The sequence below is a fragment of the Girardinichthys multiradiatus genome, chromosome X, assembly GCF_021462225.1.
Source record: "Girardinichthys multiradiatus isolate DD_20200921_A chromosome X, DD_fGirMul_XY1, whole genome shotgun sequence".
Taxonomy (NCBI): Eukaryota; Metazoa; Chordata; class Actinopteri; order Cyprinodontiformes; family Goodeidae; genus Girardinichthys; species Girardinichthys multiradiatus.
Genome location: NC_061817.1, coordinates 5,962,674 through 5,979,215, shown reverse-complemented (window position 1 = coordinate 5,979,215; position 16,542 = coordinate 5,962,674). Strand labels below are relative to the sequence as shown.

Sequence of the window (16,542 nt, the reverse complement as noted above, 5' to 3'; positions counted from 1 at the left end):
CCAGGACCAGTGACAAAGGGCAGCCCTGCCGGAGTCCAACATGCACCGGGAACAGGTCCGACTTAGTGCCGGCAATGCGGACCAAACTCCTGCTCCGCTCGTACAGGGACCGGATGGCCACTAATAAAGGGCCCCCGATTCCATAGTCCTGGAGCACCCCCCACAGGGCATCACGAGGGACACAGTCAAATGCCTTTTCCAGGTCCACAAAACACATGTGAACCAGTTGGGCAAACTCGCATGAACCCTCGAGCACCTTGTAGAGGGTATAGAGCTGGTCCAGTGTTACATGGCCGGGACGAAAACCACACTGCTCCTCCTGAAGCCGAGTTTTGACTATCGGCCGGACTCTCCTCTCCAATACCCTGGCATGGGCCTTACCAAGGAGGCTGAGGAGTGTGATCCCCCTGTAGTTGGAACACACCCTCCGGTCCCCCTTCCCATGAAGAGGGACCACCATCCCAGTCTGCCAGTCCAGAGGCACTGTCCCCGACCGCCACGCAATGTTGAAGAGGCGTGACAACCATGACAGCCAACGACATCACAGACTTGAGGTACTCAGGGTGGATCTCATCACCCCGAAGCCTTGCCACCGCGGAGCTTTTTAACCACTTCGGTGACTTCAGCCTGGGTGATGAAAGAGTCCAACCCAAGTCCCCGGCCTCTGTTTCCACCAGGGAATGCGTGATGGCAGGATTGAGGAGATCCTCGAAGTACTCTTCCACCGCCCAATAATGTCCCTCAGTCGAGGTCAGCAGCCCTCCCCACTCCCCCCACTATAAACAGTGATGGCGAAGCACTGCTTCCCCCTCCTGAGGCGCCGGCGGTTGCCAGAATCGCTTCGAGGCCAACCGGTAGTCCTTCTCCATGGCCTCACCGAAACTCCTCCCAGGCCCGAGTTTTTGCCTCTGCCACAGCCGGGCCGCAGCACACTTGGCCTCACGGTACCCATCAGCTGCCTCAGGAGTCCACAGTCAACCACAGCCGACAGGATTCCTTCATTCAGCTTGACAGCATCCCTTACTGCGGGTCCTCCAACCGGGTTCTGGGATTGTGCCGCGACAGGCACCGCAGACCTTATGGCCGCAGCTACGGGCAGCAGCATCGACAATATATGAGGAGAACATGGTCCACTCCTACTCTATGTCTCCAACATCCCCCGGGATCTGGTCAAAGCTCTCCCGGAGGTGGGAGTTGAATACATTCCTGGCTGAGGGCTCCGCCAGGCGTTCCCAGCAGACCCTCACTATGCGCTTGGGCCTGCCAAGTCTGTCTGGCTTTCTCCTCCTCCAGCGGATCCAACTCACCACCAGGTGGTGATCAATGGACAACTCAGCCCCTCTCTTCACCCGAGTGTCCAAAACATGCGCCGAAGGTCTGATGATACGACAACAAGTCAATCATCGACCTCCTGCCTAGCGTGTCCTGGTGCCAAGTGCACTGATGGGACACCCTTATGTTGAACATGGTGTTCATTATGGACAATCCGTGACTAGCACAGAAGTCCAATAACAAAACACCACTCGGATTCAGATCTGGGATGCCTTTCCTCTCGATCACGCCTCTCCAGGTGTCACTGTCATTTCCCACGTGGGCGTTGAAGTCCCCCAGCAGAATAATAGAGTCCCCGGGAGGGGCACTATCCAGCACCCCCCGACAGGGACACCAAGAAGAAGGCCGGTACTCTGCACTACCGCTCAGCCGGCAGGCCGAGATGACAGTCAGAGACCTATCCCCAACCCGAAGGCGCAGGGATACGACCCTCTCATCCCCAACATGAGACGGCTGAGCTGGGGGGCAACAAGAAAACCCACACCAGCCCGCCGCCTCTCCCCGTGGGCCACTCCAGAGTAGAACAGAGTCCAACCCCTCTCAAGGAGATAGGTTCCAGAGCCCACGCTGTGCGTGGAGGCGAGCCCGACTATTTCAAGGCGATATCTCTCGACCTCCCGCACAAGCTCAGGCTCCTTCCCCCCAGGTGAGGTGACATTCCACGTCCCTAGAGCCAGCCTAAGCATCCGGGGATCGGGCTGCTGAGGTCTCCACCTTCGTCCGCCACCAAACCTCTTTGCACCGGTCCCTCACGGTTCCCCCTGCAGGTAGTGGGCCCACTGGGGGATTTAAATTAAATTTAATTTAATTGAAATATAACTGAAAACAGTGTAAAAAAAAAATAAATGAGATATTTACATTTGGAAATTGGACTCACTGGCAGTTCGAGCCACAACAAGATTTCTTTTTGGGATTAATTAAATATTCTGAATGACTTAACTTGAATTTGATTGTCTGATCTTCAGCGCCTTGTGAAAATACAGTCATACACCCTTTCACAACTTGTACCTTACAACCCAAGAAACTGCAGGGTATTTTGTGGGGGTTCTGTCAGAGATCAAACATATATCGGGATTAATTGTGGAAAAATAGGCTTTTTTCTTTTTCTACAAATAAAATGTGAAACTTTACCGTTCCTGGCAAAACAGCTTATGCTCAGACAGATTGAATGGACTTTGACTGGGCCAAACTAACAAAGAATTCATTGACCCTAAATCATTCCATTGCAACTCTGCCTGTATGTTTAGGGTTATGTCCTGCTAGAAGGTGAACCCCAGCTTTTTCTCTTAAGTCGTTTGCAGTCTCTAATGGGTTTTTCCAATATTGCCCAGTGTTTAACATGCCATTTTCATCAATTCTGACCAATGTCCCTAACCCTACATGGCCTGTGGCAAACTGTAAGCGGAGCTCTTAGACTTTCTTGGGAGAAGAAGTGGAGGTGGTAGAGGAGTATAAATACCTCGGTGTTCACCTGGACAACAGAGTGGAGATGCAACTGTGAAGCCATCTACAAGAAGGGACAGAGGAGACGTACTTCTTGAAGAAGCTTAGTCCTTTGGTTGTTGTGGCAAGATGCTGCATATCTTCTCTAAGTCTGTTGTGGAGAGTGTGATCTCTTTTGCCATCATCTGCTGGGGAAGCAGCATCAGAGCCAGGGACTAAAAAAGCTCAACAAGCTGATAAAGAAGGCTGGCTCTGTTCTGGGGACTCCTCTGGAACCTCTGGAGATCATTGTGCAAAGAAGGATTGTTCAAAAAGTAAAAAACATTATGAAAAACCCTCAGTATCCTCTTCATGAGACTGTCCTACACAACAGAGTGTCTTCAGTCAGAGGCTTCTTCAGATCTGCTGTAAGACGGAGCGCTACAGGAGATCCTTCCTGCCCACAGCCATCAGCATCTACAACGGCTCTTTGAAGAAACCTACATAATATGAGCTATAACAACATTTAATTTCCCTTTGGGATTAATAAAGTATTTTTGAACTGAATTGAATTGAAATGAATTGAACATAAGGATTGCAGGACCCATAAATTGTTCCACCTGGGCAATGGATTTCTGCATCTCAATTAAGTTACTATGAATCTCTTGACTGCACTAGACTGCCCAGCCTGTTAGTTTAGAAGAATGCTTTAGCAAGTTTTCTATTGTGCCCTACTGTTTCCATTTTGTTTAATGGACTGTATAGTGTTCTCTGTGAAATGTTTAAAGCTTGAGGTATTGTTTCTTGACCCTTCTTTAAACTCCACAACCTTCTCCCTGATCTGTCTGCTATATCCTTTGGTCTTCATGTTCACTAATGTCCCCTAGTAAACCTCAGAGGCCTTCTAAAAAAAGCTCTACTTATGCCGAAGCTAAATTACACTCAGGCAAATTTACTTGGTTGATTATGGAGGCACAGGATTTTATTTCATGAAATCGGAGTAAGGAGGGGTGAAAAGCACATCACACCTTTCAGATTTTTATTCGTAAAAAATGCTGAAACCGTGAATAATTTTCCTCCCTTCCTTGGTTTATCATATAAAATCCAAATAAAATACATTGAAAATTGGGGTCTTCAAATGAAAATATGTGGAAAGGTTCAGGGGCTGTTGGTATTTTATGTGTCACTGTATCTAATGTATAACTAAATAGGACTCTGGGATAAATTGACTCATTTGTGATACTTTGTTGGAACTTTGCTGCAGCCATCTTTAGTTGTTTATTTGTGGATCTTTTTTACATTACTTTTACTTCTTAAGCAAATATAATGCTGCCTAAATAACAATGCCTAAAAAAACAGACAGCTCATATATTTTAATTCAACATCCTTCTTCCCATGATGTTGGAGCTCTTGTAAAGAAGATCTCAAGATATGAAAGAAAAAAGTAAACTTCCTGCAAATCTGGACATCAATATTATCAGGCTCACGGCATTATGCCTACATTTAATTTATAATTTACTTAATTTTGTGTTGATGTACACATATTTCCATACATACACGTAGCTCTTTGTTCTACATCTTCTCCACCAAACACAGCTACTTTAACATTTTCTTTATTTCTAAATCCCACTTTGAAAACAAATCTGCTGTCATTTAAAACAGTAAAACTGTGTTTTTTCCAGTGTATAGCTACCATACTTGTGAGAAGTTTATAACCACATTAAATTCTTTGTTTTTTGCTTACTAGCAGCCACACTTACTGGCACACTCCAGTTCGCCAGGTTTTTTGAAGGGCTTTCAAAGATTTTCTCATGACCTTGGCTGCTTTTTTACTCATTGTCTTTCCTGTTCTTATATCTAAAATGAAAAAAGTTTTATGGGTGAAGTGTCAGGCCTATGACACCAACAGCAATGGATGATAGGATCTTAAAGTACTAGAAAAAAATCCAACAAAGACCTCTGAGAAACCTGAAAAATGCAGCATCCATCAGTTTCTTTGCTTTCAGTTGATAGCACTTGAGGAATCAACCTGTTGCAAAATCTTTATAAACCTTCCTTTTGATTTCATTTAAAGTCCGTTCTTTTTTAACAACACATTGTGTCATCACTTAGCTTGGGCCTAAATTATACTAGACAAAAAACAAGAGGAAAAAAATCAGTGTACTGTACACCATGAAGACTGGTTCCCTTCCACATCTGTATGACAATGTTTTTTGCTCTTCAAACAGTCCTGGTTATGAACGATGAGCTTCTGCAGCGGCTGGCTAAAAAAAGGAACTTGATTGATCAGATGGAGGTTCCCTCCACAGCTGGCAACTCGGTCCCCCTGAACTACCACTCCCCAAGTGCTGAGGTGAAGGCCTGGCTCATTGTGAAGGGCTTCAGTCAGAGGTGAGTGTTGAATACAACTTCAGCAAAATTATGCTGTTTTTATTACCCATAACAACATGAAATGTAGAGGATCAACTGGTTTGAAGAATCGTAATGTTTAACAAAGGTTATTTGTAGGGCTGAAACAATTAATCAGATTAATCGATTATTGAAGTAATTGACAACTAATTTAGTAATCGAATCTTTAACTGGAGTATACGGACTCTGAAACATGCCTTTGCTGAAAGAACAACCCACTCAGAGCAGTAATTAAGCCATAACTCTAAAAAGAATATATAACATTTTAGATGAAAACCATCATTGTCTTCGTTGTCTGTAATTATGCTCTATCCAGGACTTCTCAAGTGGCAAAGCTTTAGCTTCACCTAAGCCTAAGCATTGTTCATGTTTTCACAAATGGACTTTGCAAAATGCAACTAAATGCATTGTCACTATTTTTTTAATTTAAAGACTTTATTATTAAAATGTTATGTTCTGGGCATTGACTTGCATTTAAATGTCATTTACAATGCATTTACAAAACTTTGAGTGTCTCGTTACTGAAAAGTGCTATATAAATAAACTTACCTTACCTTACCATTTAAAGTGCACAGTAAATGTTTGTTTTTTTAAGGTCAAAAAACTTGTTTATTTAACTATAATAATTTACTAAGAGTATCTCTTGTTAGATTAATCGATTAATTGAAAAAATAATTGCTAGATTAACGGATTACTACACTAATCAATAGCTGCAGCTCCAGTTATCTTTTAGAGCTGATGTGAAACCTTGTTGCTTACAGTATGTTTCAACTAAAATTAGCACAAAGTTGTTGTTGTAACAATGGTTTTTGGTAATAAACCTAATCCATTTGGAAACTCCCTTATTTTCCCTTAAATGGTGAGCACAATTGTAAGGAAAATGCATTTGTGAGTTGAGCAGCATAGTTGAGTTCCTGGATTGTGTCGACTATCCAGATCTTCTCTGTCTAACAGTTTTCGGTGCAGGCAGTGTGATGGTGTGGGGTAGTATGTCCTTCAGGCAAAGAACAAGCTTGTAATCATTTCAACGCAGAGTGATGTTAAGGTGAAATTCTGCAAACAGTGGCAATCCCATTTTTCCACTATTAAGGACCGATCCTCATGCTCCAAGATGTCAACGCTCGCTCCCACAGAACGGGGTTTGTCAGAAATTCCTCCAGAATTTGGGAGAGGAGAGGATGGAATCGCTTCCCCGCACTTCTTGGGTCAGAGTGGCCAACACAACCGCATCGGCTGACTTGCTGCAGATGCTGGTTGAAAAATAGGATGCAATCCCACAGCAGTGGGTGACAAAGCTGGAAACAATGATGAGGAGGAGGTGGTGTGGTTGTGGACAGTTCTCCCACATTTTGCTGATTGTTTGGTAAAGGATTACACTTCTAAATTGGTAATATGTTTTGATTTCTCAGACTTCCATCAGCCGTTCAAAAGTGACACCAAACACAGGTAAAAAGAAGAAAAAGATGCTTGACATTGCCAGAGACAATTTGGCGAGCTTTCATGGGGGCATACTCAACTTTACTGCTCAATCCACAAATGCATTTTCTTACAAATGACACTATTTAAAGGATACTGGAAGGTTTTACAACGCTATAAGATTTATTGCCAAAAAGCATTGTTACAGCAAATAAATAATCAATCAAACGCACATTTCATTACTCTAGTAAATACAGAGTTCTCCAAGGTGAATGTGAGAAGTAGATCTTGAATCAGCTTTAGATTCCTCCAGTTTAAACTACTGGCTGCTCTCTCTTAAGCCTCTCTCATTCTGTCTTATATTTTCATATTTAATTTAAATTTGACACAAAGCCAGCAACAAACTAAACCTTCCCTTCACAATTCCTCTGTCAGGACAGTCCAGAGCCTGGGAGTTTTGAATGGAGCACAGCTGTTCTCCCTTAAAAATGAGGAGCCCTGCCGTGTGTGCCCCTTAGAAGGAGAGAGTGTTTACATGCAGATCCTGGGACAGAAGTCCCTTCTCGAGGTTTGTACAGTGTTGTTCTGGATGTTCCCATGTGTTTGTCTCTGTGTTTGTACGGTTATGCTTGGGTTAAGGTGGCTGCAGCCGTTTGTTTGCTTGTTCCTGACTGATGCACAGACTTTCATCACTTTGCCAAATTGTTACTAAACTGACCTGCATTCAAAGTGAACAAGAACAACAAAGCAATCAATTCTTTTTGATTTTTCATTAACTAATAACCCACATATAATATGCTATAATTTCACTTATATTGAATATATCCTTAAAACCTTTAAATTTGTAATTTATTCAGCAAGGTAAGACTGATAATGATAGTGTTTGAGCCTCTTTGACCTATAAATAGTGGTATTTCCCTAAATATGCACATGTGAAAAAATGGTTCGGGGTACAAAACAGGACTTCACATCTGTAGTTTTAAAGACCATGATCCACACAAAGTTGAAAATCATTAAAAACCAATACCACACTGACTAGACATTAACTCTCCGAAATGACAAAAGACAGTGTTGGGGAAAGGACTTGTCTGATTTTATGACAAATATCTTTTTATGTAAATATAGTGGACAATAAAGTAAGAATGGTGCGTTTAATTCATATCAGGTTTTAGTTCTCTAAAACCTGATATGAATTAATGAAAGATATATATAATACACAAATAATACAATAATACATTGGACATAAAGAGATACATACCTTCTAGCCCATAGAATTATATCCCAAGTCTGTAGGATCATTTCTGCAAGTGTCAGGCAACCTGGCGTTGGTATTATTAGTCAGCAGTGGTTTTTGAGTGGATCTCTCTAAGGATGCCACTTTTTTCCAGTCTCCTTTGTGTTGTTTAGTCATTAATCCCAGCCTTAACTAAGGCAACCGAGCTCCGCAGTGCTTTCGATTTTGTATTGGTTCCTTTTATGACTTCCTTGATTGGTCACCAAGGTGTTCCTGGAGTAATTTTGGTTAACCGGCGACTCCTGGAATGGTTCACCCCTGCTCCATGATTTCTTCATGTTTGGTTGATGGCTTCATAACCCTTTCCAGAATGATTGATGTCAATTTTTTTTAAGTTTAACTAGTTTTAGGTTCTCATCTTTTCTTTAATTTTTTTAGATCAGGGAATGGTGTGTTGCATTTTGAAATCTTTTGCCTACTTTATGTTATCAGAAAAGTTATTATAAAGTGAGTTCTTGATTCTACAGCTCTAGCATTAATTAGACCAGAGTGGACAAAAAAGGTGGCCAATTACAGTTAACTCATTTAATGAGGAGGGAAATTATGTTTTCCCATAGGGCCATGTTGGTTTGGATACTTTTTTTTCCTATAATGAATTAAATCATAATTAAAAATGTATTTACTTAGGGTATTTTTGTGTAATTTTTAAAAACGATGATCTGAAACATTTATGTGACAAAAAAAAAGCAAAAACAGAAGAACTCTGATAAAAACTCTTATAAAAAAGTGATTATTTTTTTTGTTCAATATTCTTCTTGCCAGGATGTGCGCAAAGTTTCTGAACTTGAGACGGTGAGGGAGAAGTGAAATGTGATGACTGACCTGGATGAGAAAATAATAAAAAAGCAGAAATCCACAATGACTTTAAGAGATAGGAGAAGAAATTACTGTAGATGAAGGTTACATAAATGTATTAATTAAACAGAGTAATATCTGCACTGCCACGCAAAAGTTTCTTTAATTTTTTTGTGTTTTTCTTATTGTTATTACATGTTTTAAAAGAAATTTTGCTAATGTTGTTCTTACTGTTTTTTTGTCCTTTCTAATATGGTATTAACCAATATGTTTATTACGCCAAAACACATCCTGAAAACAGCAGAACAGAAGTAAGCCTTTATTCATATTGTACACGAAGGTTACATAAATGTTTTAATGAAACAGACTAATAATCGCACTGACATGAAAAAGAAAAAGTAATTTCATATGTTTTTTTAAAATAAACTTTCACAATTACAGTTTTGATTCTGTTATAGTTAACGTCTTATTTCATATCCTTTAAGCCAATATGTGGACAATAACAATGCAAAAAAAAAAAAAAAAAATGAGACAAAAAAATTTAAAATGTTTACATTTGTTCATAAAACACAAAAAATGAATAAATCCTCTGGGTTTGCCACAGATTATCCACTTTTCTGTTTGTTTATTTCACATTTATTTTTATTATGCCACTTTGTACAGCCACATGTTTCAGTCTAAATGTACAAACATATCACATTAAAAAAACATTAGTATTAATTTTCTCTTGTTTTTCAAGACAGCAAAAATGATTATTTGCTCCATTTACTATTGTGTACAACATAGAAACATACATAAACGGAATATTTGTATCAGTACCCATCAACAGAGGTAATAAACATATTTGTAATGTTTATTTGAAGAATGGCAAATCTTCTAAATCATTACTTTCTCAAACTAAGTTCAACATGATCTTCCAAGTCATTGGTATAAGTTCTGACAAGGTCTTAAACATGTTTGATCTGAAATAACCGATTCGAGGCGACCCTGCAGATGTCAACACACGCAAAAACACACATTCAGTTACAGAAGAAGGTAAATCAACATGATGTGAACATACTGTTGCTTCACCTGAGTTTTAAAAATAACATTCACTAGAGGTCAAATTTTACTGTGTACACAACAAATGACCTTTCAGATTACTCTATCCAGATTGTGTAACCTTGTCCTTATTTGGCGTCTTAATATCATCACAGGTGGAAAGATGCATCTACCTTAAGTATTTATTACTCATTTTAGATATTTTGATGCATAATGTTCACAAATGTGCCGCTGCAGTTATCTATATCAGAGAGGTCATAGAACGACAAGTAAACAAATGCATACAAGAAAAAATGAAGGGGGAGGGGATGTCTTAAGGAGGATTTAAGCTAGTAGGTGACATGGTGAAAAATGAAAATTGGGCCTATAATGGCCAGGATTATGGAGAAATGTTCGGCTGACAGCTTGTAACTTTACATATCGCAGATTATTTCATCTAATTGCAACTTTTCAACCTCATCGACCCTTGCTATGCAAAAGTCATTTTTAAGGTTTTATTTGGTTTACTTGCCTTCAGCAAAAAATACAACAATTTCTCCACATCTTATTTTGCAGGGATCAGTATGTGAAAAAATGTCCTGACAACATTTTTGGCAGGAATAAAAAAAAACCACTAGCATGGTTATATTTTTGGATTAATGTGTCCTACCCCCTATAATGAACAAATATGTCACCTTCTAAATGAGAAGACAGAAATGACGAAAAATAATGCAAATGGTCAAATGCCTATGGCAGTAGCTTAGACATTCATTTTGTGTGGAAAAAAACTAAAGGAAGAAGATTCTGATCATTGCCGGTAGATATTACAACATACTTCTGGTTTAATTTCAATCCTTTTTTTTTTCTCTGTTATTAATAAAGTTTAGTGCATGACATAATGATGGCTTCAAAACAAATCTTGCCAGATGTATAAAAAGTGGTTAAAATGCGACATTCTTGTGACATTAGTGGCATGCTCAATAAACAAAGCAGTATTGGGCATTTTGTAAGTGGGCTGCAGTTCAATTGCTTTTTCCCAAATAACTTGCCAAATACACATCGACACACTAAATGGGACATAGGGACATAAAAGTTGTAACTTTAGAGTGTGAAAAGATTTGCTTTAACAAAGAGAATTTGTATGATAGATTGTAGAGGAGAGGTTCAAATATCAACATTTAAAAACAAAAATATAATAATATTAATAATAATCATGGTCTTTGTGGTTTACTATTTTACATATTAAACCTTTAAGTAACTCAACCATTAGTTAGAAACATGTTAATTACAAATGATTAAAAAACGTGCTGTTCCACATAAAAAATCTTACACAACATCAACAGTTTAGTTTGAGTGCATTTCTGAAGTAAATCACTGAGATAGATCACTGAATATGGCTCATGTTTTCAGTCACCTTTGGTCACAATATCTGAAGTGACAGACCACTGAGCAGCAGGAAAAGAGGCAGTAAATCTAATTGTCACTTCCTTCGATTCACAGCTCGCCAGTGCTAATCTGGTCCCAGCAGTTCCAGTCCAAAAGGTCTTTGGCTTGAAACCACAGCTGGATCTCCTTCTCAGCGCCCTCCACTGAATCGCTGGCATGGATCACGTTCCTTTAAATGAGCAATGCTTTTAATTACTTGATCTCAAAGACATAACTTGTCTTCTCATAGGCTTAATGTTTAAATCATAAAGGGAATTTTCATTAAATTGCAAAAGTATTCATACCCCTTGAATTTTTCACTTTTTCTCCTTATAGTCACAAATTCTTTATTGGGATATTACTTTTGTTTAAAAAAAAAGAAAAGGAAACATATACATGTTGTCCCAAAATTGTACAACTAAAAATCTAAAAAGATTGGCATGTTTTTGTCAAGACTTTGTACAACTATTTTCTGTTGCAATTAAAGCTTCAGGTCATTTGGGTCATTTCTTTGACAGCTTTTCACATCAATGGATGGAAACTTATACTTCCTCTAAAAAAAAAAGCTCAAGTTCTGTCAGATTGGATGTAGAACATTTCAAAACATCAGTTTTCAAGCTCTGACACAGATCCTTTATTGCACTCAGGTGTGGACTTTGATTAGGGCATTATAACACATGAATATGTTTTGATCTAAACAATTCCATTCAATTACCTGTTTTTGCAGCTCCAAACAGAATTATCCTGTATTTTATTTCTTCATCTTCCCATCAACTCCAAACAATGTATTCAGGATTACTGTATGTTCAGAGTAGTTTTCTCAAATGGTTTTTAACACTAGACTAAAAAGTTCAGCTTTGGTTACATCAGTGGTTTGTAGAAAACCGCAAATGGGATATTCTTTAATAAACAACTTTCTTCTTCACTCTCTCCCATAATAGCCAGATTCACAGAATGCATGATAAATATCTGTCATGTTGACCAATATTCCCACCTGAGCTGTGAAGCTTTGTGACTCCTCCAGAGTTACCACAGGTAGAGAAGTCCTTGCACGGTCTTCTTCTTCCCTGGCCAGTCAATTTAGGTGGACAGACTTGTCTTGCTAGGTTTGCAGTTGGGCCAAACTCTTTCATATTCAAATGAGGGATTGAACAGTACTCTGTGAGATGATTAGAGCTTGGCTTTTCTTGGGTTTCAATGTGCTGCTTGTAAAATAAGCACCAAATGCCTTCACAGGACAGCTGTACACTGCTACACTGATATTAAACAATCCACATTTGGACTGGATTTAATTTAGGGGTATCAGAGTAAAGGGGGCTGTGTATACACTGTACACTTTCTTCTTTGGAAAAAAGTTGAAAATCATTAATTTCCCTCCCATTTCCTCATTGCGAACTGCTTGGTGTTGATCTCTCATATAAATAGCCTGAAATCTTAAAAAAATAAAAATAAATGAAGCTGCAATAATTATTTTGCAAGGTGCTGTAAATATGAAATAACATGAGGCTCCCTGCTGACATGAATGCTGAAATCCCCTCTGACAGTCCCTGCCTGGGCCTGAGCTGGATTAGTGTGTCCCACCATAGTCCGCGATGTCTGAACAACATTGTGCCCTTCCCATACCTAAACACAATAAAGCAACACACATACATTGCAGCGAACTGATAAGCAAGGACGAGATAAAGCAAACGCAATGTAAAAACTGAAAGGAGCCCAAAACCAGCAGAAAAAAGGGAAGCCCTCACCATCACAACCAGAGGTCCTGAGGTCATGTAACGCACTAGACTGTTATAAAAAGGCTTCGTCCTCAGGTTACAGTAGTGCTCAGACAGGACATCCTGAGACGCCTTCACAGCAAACAAAGCTACAGTTAACAATTAAAAAGATGGCGTTCTCTTCACACAGTGTCAATGCACAGAGCTAATGTACCGACAGCATCTTCAGGCCCACCAACTTGAAACCTCGCTGCTCGAACCGCTGGATTATCTGTCCAACAAGACGACGCTGAACTCCGTCTGGCTTTATGGCAACGAGAGTCCGCTCCCTTACATCTGGGAGACCTGCTGTGACAAGAGAGGGAACGCAGGAGTTAATATACAGCTCTAATCCATACATATTGGTGGAAGTATTGGTTATCCACAGGGAAGACTAATGATTATCAAAACTCAATATCTTGGAGCAAGGATACACATCTCCTAGTGCAATCTTACAAGCAACCATGGTTGTCACCTTATAACAGTGCACAGCAAGCCATTTAAATTCATTGCATAGCCTTGTCTTATTCTAGATTTTTTTGTTAAATGATCATTCTGAAGTGCACAAGTAACTTTAACTCCCTTACCTGTTTACAGTGCAGGCATACAAGTGCTCTAGGCAACAGATAGAGATTTTTGATAGTCTTGCTAAAATAACCAAAGCATCAACTGCCAGGTGGCCAGTGGGGCTACAGAAGCTATATTGTTGAAAAGTAAGGGTGTCTTCACATATGAAACACTTTCTTTACAAATTAAAAATGTTAAACTATACTGAGAACAAGTAGAACAGTCCTCCTCAAACTCTGCATGTGGCTTTTTCATTCTTTCCTTTTATACTGAAGTATTTTCTGTAACTATGGTGCATTTCTTTGGCTTTTGTTCTTTGCCACACTTTGATTTTTAGGATTTTCAAAAAAGTTCAATACCAGACAGATAACCTGGGTAAATATAAAATGTGCTTGGAAAAAAAAAACTATCCAAACTGACCTGGCACTATGCGAAAATATAGGCCCCCTACTTGTTAAATCACAAATTAACTGTCATTAACCCATTTTTTTTGGACAGCTGAGTTAAAGTTTACAAGCCACACTCAGGCCTGATTCATGTCTTGCCTGTAGAATCAATATATTGCTTAAACAGAACCTGTATGACAACATGAAGGAGGTTACAAGAAACAGGTGAGAAAAAGTCACTAACATTTTTGTCTGAAAATGGTTACGAAGATATTTCTAAAGCTTTGGGGTTGCTGTGAACCCCAGTGAGACGCACTGTCCACAAATGGAGAAAGTATGGAAAATTGTGAACCTTCTCAGGCTGGCTTATTAATTTTTTTCCAGAGCACTGAAATTGGATTTAGATGCTTGGGGCATGTTCGAAAATCTTCCTCTAATTCTGCAAAGAAGCGGGCCATAAATCCTTCACAGGGTTGCAAAAAATACTCTTTGTTACACAAACACCTGATAGCTGCTGTTTTGTTAAATGGTACTGCAGCCAGTAATTAGGTTCAGGAGGCAATTACTTTTTCAAACATGGTCAGGTTGGTTTGGATAACACTTCAGACATATCTTTGTCTAGTATTAGAATTCGTTTTATGATATGAAACATTTAAATGTGACAAAAAAGAAAACAAAAGAAGAAATCTGTAAGGGAGCAAAACATTTTACACAGTAGCCTATAGATGAAGTCCGATTTTTTCTTTTTTCAGTTAATAAACAATATAAACCGTTCATTCTCCATGCATGTTTACACGTTAGAACATGTTTTAAACCAGTTTAGTTGTACTCCACAACTACTGATAGGGGCCACAACACCAGGAGCGCATGAATGACTGCATGTGATCCATTAAAACACACGAGACCCGCCACGGGAGCAGCTGAGTGGTGGTAGGCCGGCGTCATGCAAGACGTGAACAATGACGTATTAGTGGACTGGTTGCAAGTTCGGGTCCATAAAAGTTCGGGTATAGGCGACGGTGCTCTACATTCGCCAAAAAAACGCAGACGACGTGCAGTTTCAGACGGAAACCGCGCACCTCCGAGCTTTTTGTTGCCACACACGTCCCAGCCATGAACCTTTACGACACTTATGACCCCATGCTTCTGGCGTGCGAGTTTGTTGTCAAATATTTTTCTTTGGGTTTGGGGGGAAACGTTGCGCTTCGGGGTTAAAGTCTCCGACTCCAGTGAACTCTGCCCAGAGATCAGCGTCTTTCATTCAAATGTAAAACCCGATTTCCAGAGCAGAGTTGTTCAGGTAAGCACTGAATGAAAGATTGACTCTAAGCACCACTAATGAGGAAAAAACACGCAGAATACACTTACGGAAATGGACGATTAGTTAAAACTCTTCACTTACTTGATTTGCTCCTGTGCCAGAAGAGCCCGGGTCCCCACCGAAACGCACAGAGGAGCCCGCATGGCAGACTTCTGCGGGTCTCTGGACCCCCTGTGAAAAAGTGTTTAAGAGCTGTGTGGAAAATGCTGCGCTGCAACATGACTGTGCGTTCCACGCGTGTTTTTGTCAGACTCTAGAGTGAAGTCAACCCTCCTCAATAAAAACTCACGAGTCCCCCCCCCCCCTCCGGCTCCACTCATTGACACTCACTCCTGAATATTTAACTCCACTCATGCCAGGTCCCTCTTCCTTCTCAGTTTTGAAGTATTTGCAGAAAATTCGGTATACAGGTCCTTCTCAAAATATTAGCATATTGTGATAAAGTTCATTATTTTCCATAATGTCATGATGAAAATTTAACATTCATATATTTTAGATTCATTGCACACTAACTGAAATATTTCAGGTCTTTCATTGTCTTAATACGGATGATTGTGGCATACAGCTCATGAAAACCCAAAATTCCTATCTCACAAAATTAGCAAATTTCATCCGACCAATAAAAGAAAAGTGTTTTTAATACAAAAGACGTCAACCTTCAAATAATCATGTACAGTTATGCACTCAATACTTGGTCGGGAATCATTTGGCAGAAATGACTGCTTCAATGCGGCGTGGCATGGAGGCAATCAGCCTGTGGCACTGCTGAGGTCTTATGGAGGCCCAGGATGCTTCGATAGCGGCCTTTAGCTCATCCAGAGTGTTGGGTCTTGAGTCTCTCAACATTCTCTTCACAATATCCCACAGATTCTCTATGGGGTTCAGGTCAGGAGAGTTGGCAGGCCAATTGAGCACAGTGATACCACGGTCAGTAAACCATTTACCAGTGGTTTTGGCTCTGTGAGCAGGTGCCAGGTCGTACTGAAAAATGAAATCTTCATCTCCATAAAGCTTTTCAGCAGATGGAAGCATGAAGTGCTCCAAAATCTCCTGATAGCTAGCTGCATTGACCCTGTCCTTGATAAAACACAGTGGACCAACACCAGCAGCTGACATGGCACCCCAGACCATCACTGACTGTGGGTACTTGACACTGGACTTCTGGCATTTTGGCATTTCCTTCTCCCCAGTCTTCCTCCAGACTCTGGCACCTTGATTTCCGAATGACATGCAGAATTTGCTTTCATCCGAAAAAAGTACTTTGGACCACTGAGCAACAGTCCAGTGCTGCTTCTCTGTAGCCCAGGTCAAGCGCTTCTGCCGCTGTTTCTGGTTCAAAAGTGGCTTGGCCTGGGGAATGCGGCACCTGTAGCCCATTTCCTGCACACGCCTGTGCACGGT

At 40.3% G+C, this 16,542-nt stretch overlaps 1 protein-coding gene and 1 pseudogene across 2 annotated transcripts; one reads left to right on the top strand and one right to left on the bottom strand.

The window, feature by feature from the left end:
- The window catches only part of LOC124862482, an 18,815-nt pseudogene extending 9,994 nt beyond the window's left edge, over window positions 1-8,821 (top strand).
- Window positions 8,822-10,565: 1,744 nt separating this feature from the next.
- On the bottom strand, window positions 10,566-15,436 carry LOC124862481 (nucleoside diphosphate kinase A-like). 2 transcript variants are annotated; one of them, XM_047356435.1, is made up of 5 exons: window positions 15,223-15,436; window positions 13,047-13,173; window positions 12,859-12,960; window positions 12,624-12,736; window positions 10,566-11,303 (listed from the first exon to the last, which is right to left on the bottom strand). In XM_047356435.1, exons 1-5 carry the CDS (start codon window positions 15,282-15,284, stop codon window positions 11,183-11,185), a joined length of 525 nt encoding a protein of 174 aa, XP_047212391.1. In that variant the 5' UTR covers window positions 15,285-15,436; the 3' UTR covers window positions 10,566-11,182. The 2 variants fall into 2 exon arrangements, with proteins under 2 accessions (XP_047212391.1, XP_047212390.1); XM_047356434.1 differs by having other exon boundaries at window positions 13,047-13,176; window positions 15,223-15,424.
- Window positions 15,437-16,542: the final 1,106 nt, after the last annotated feature.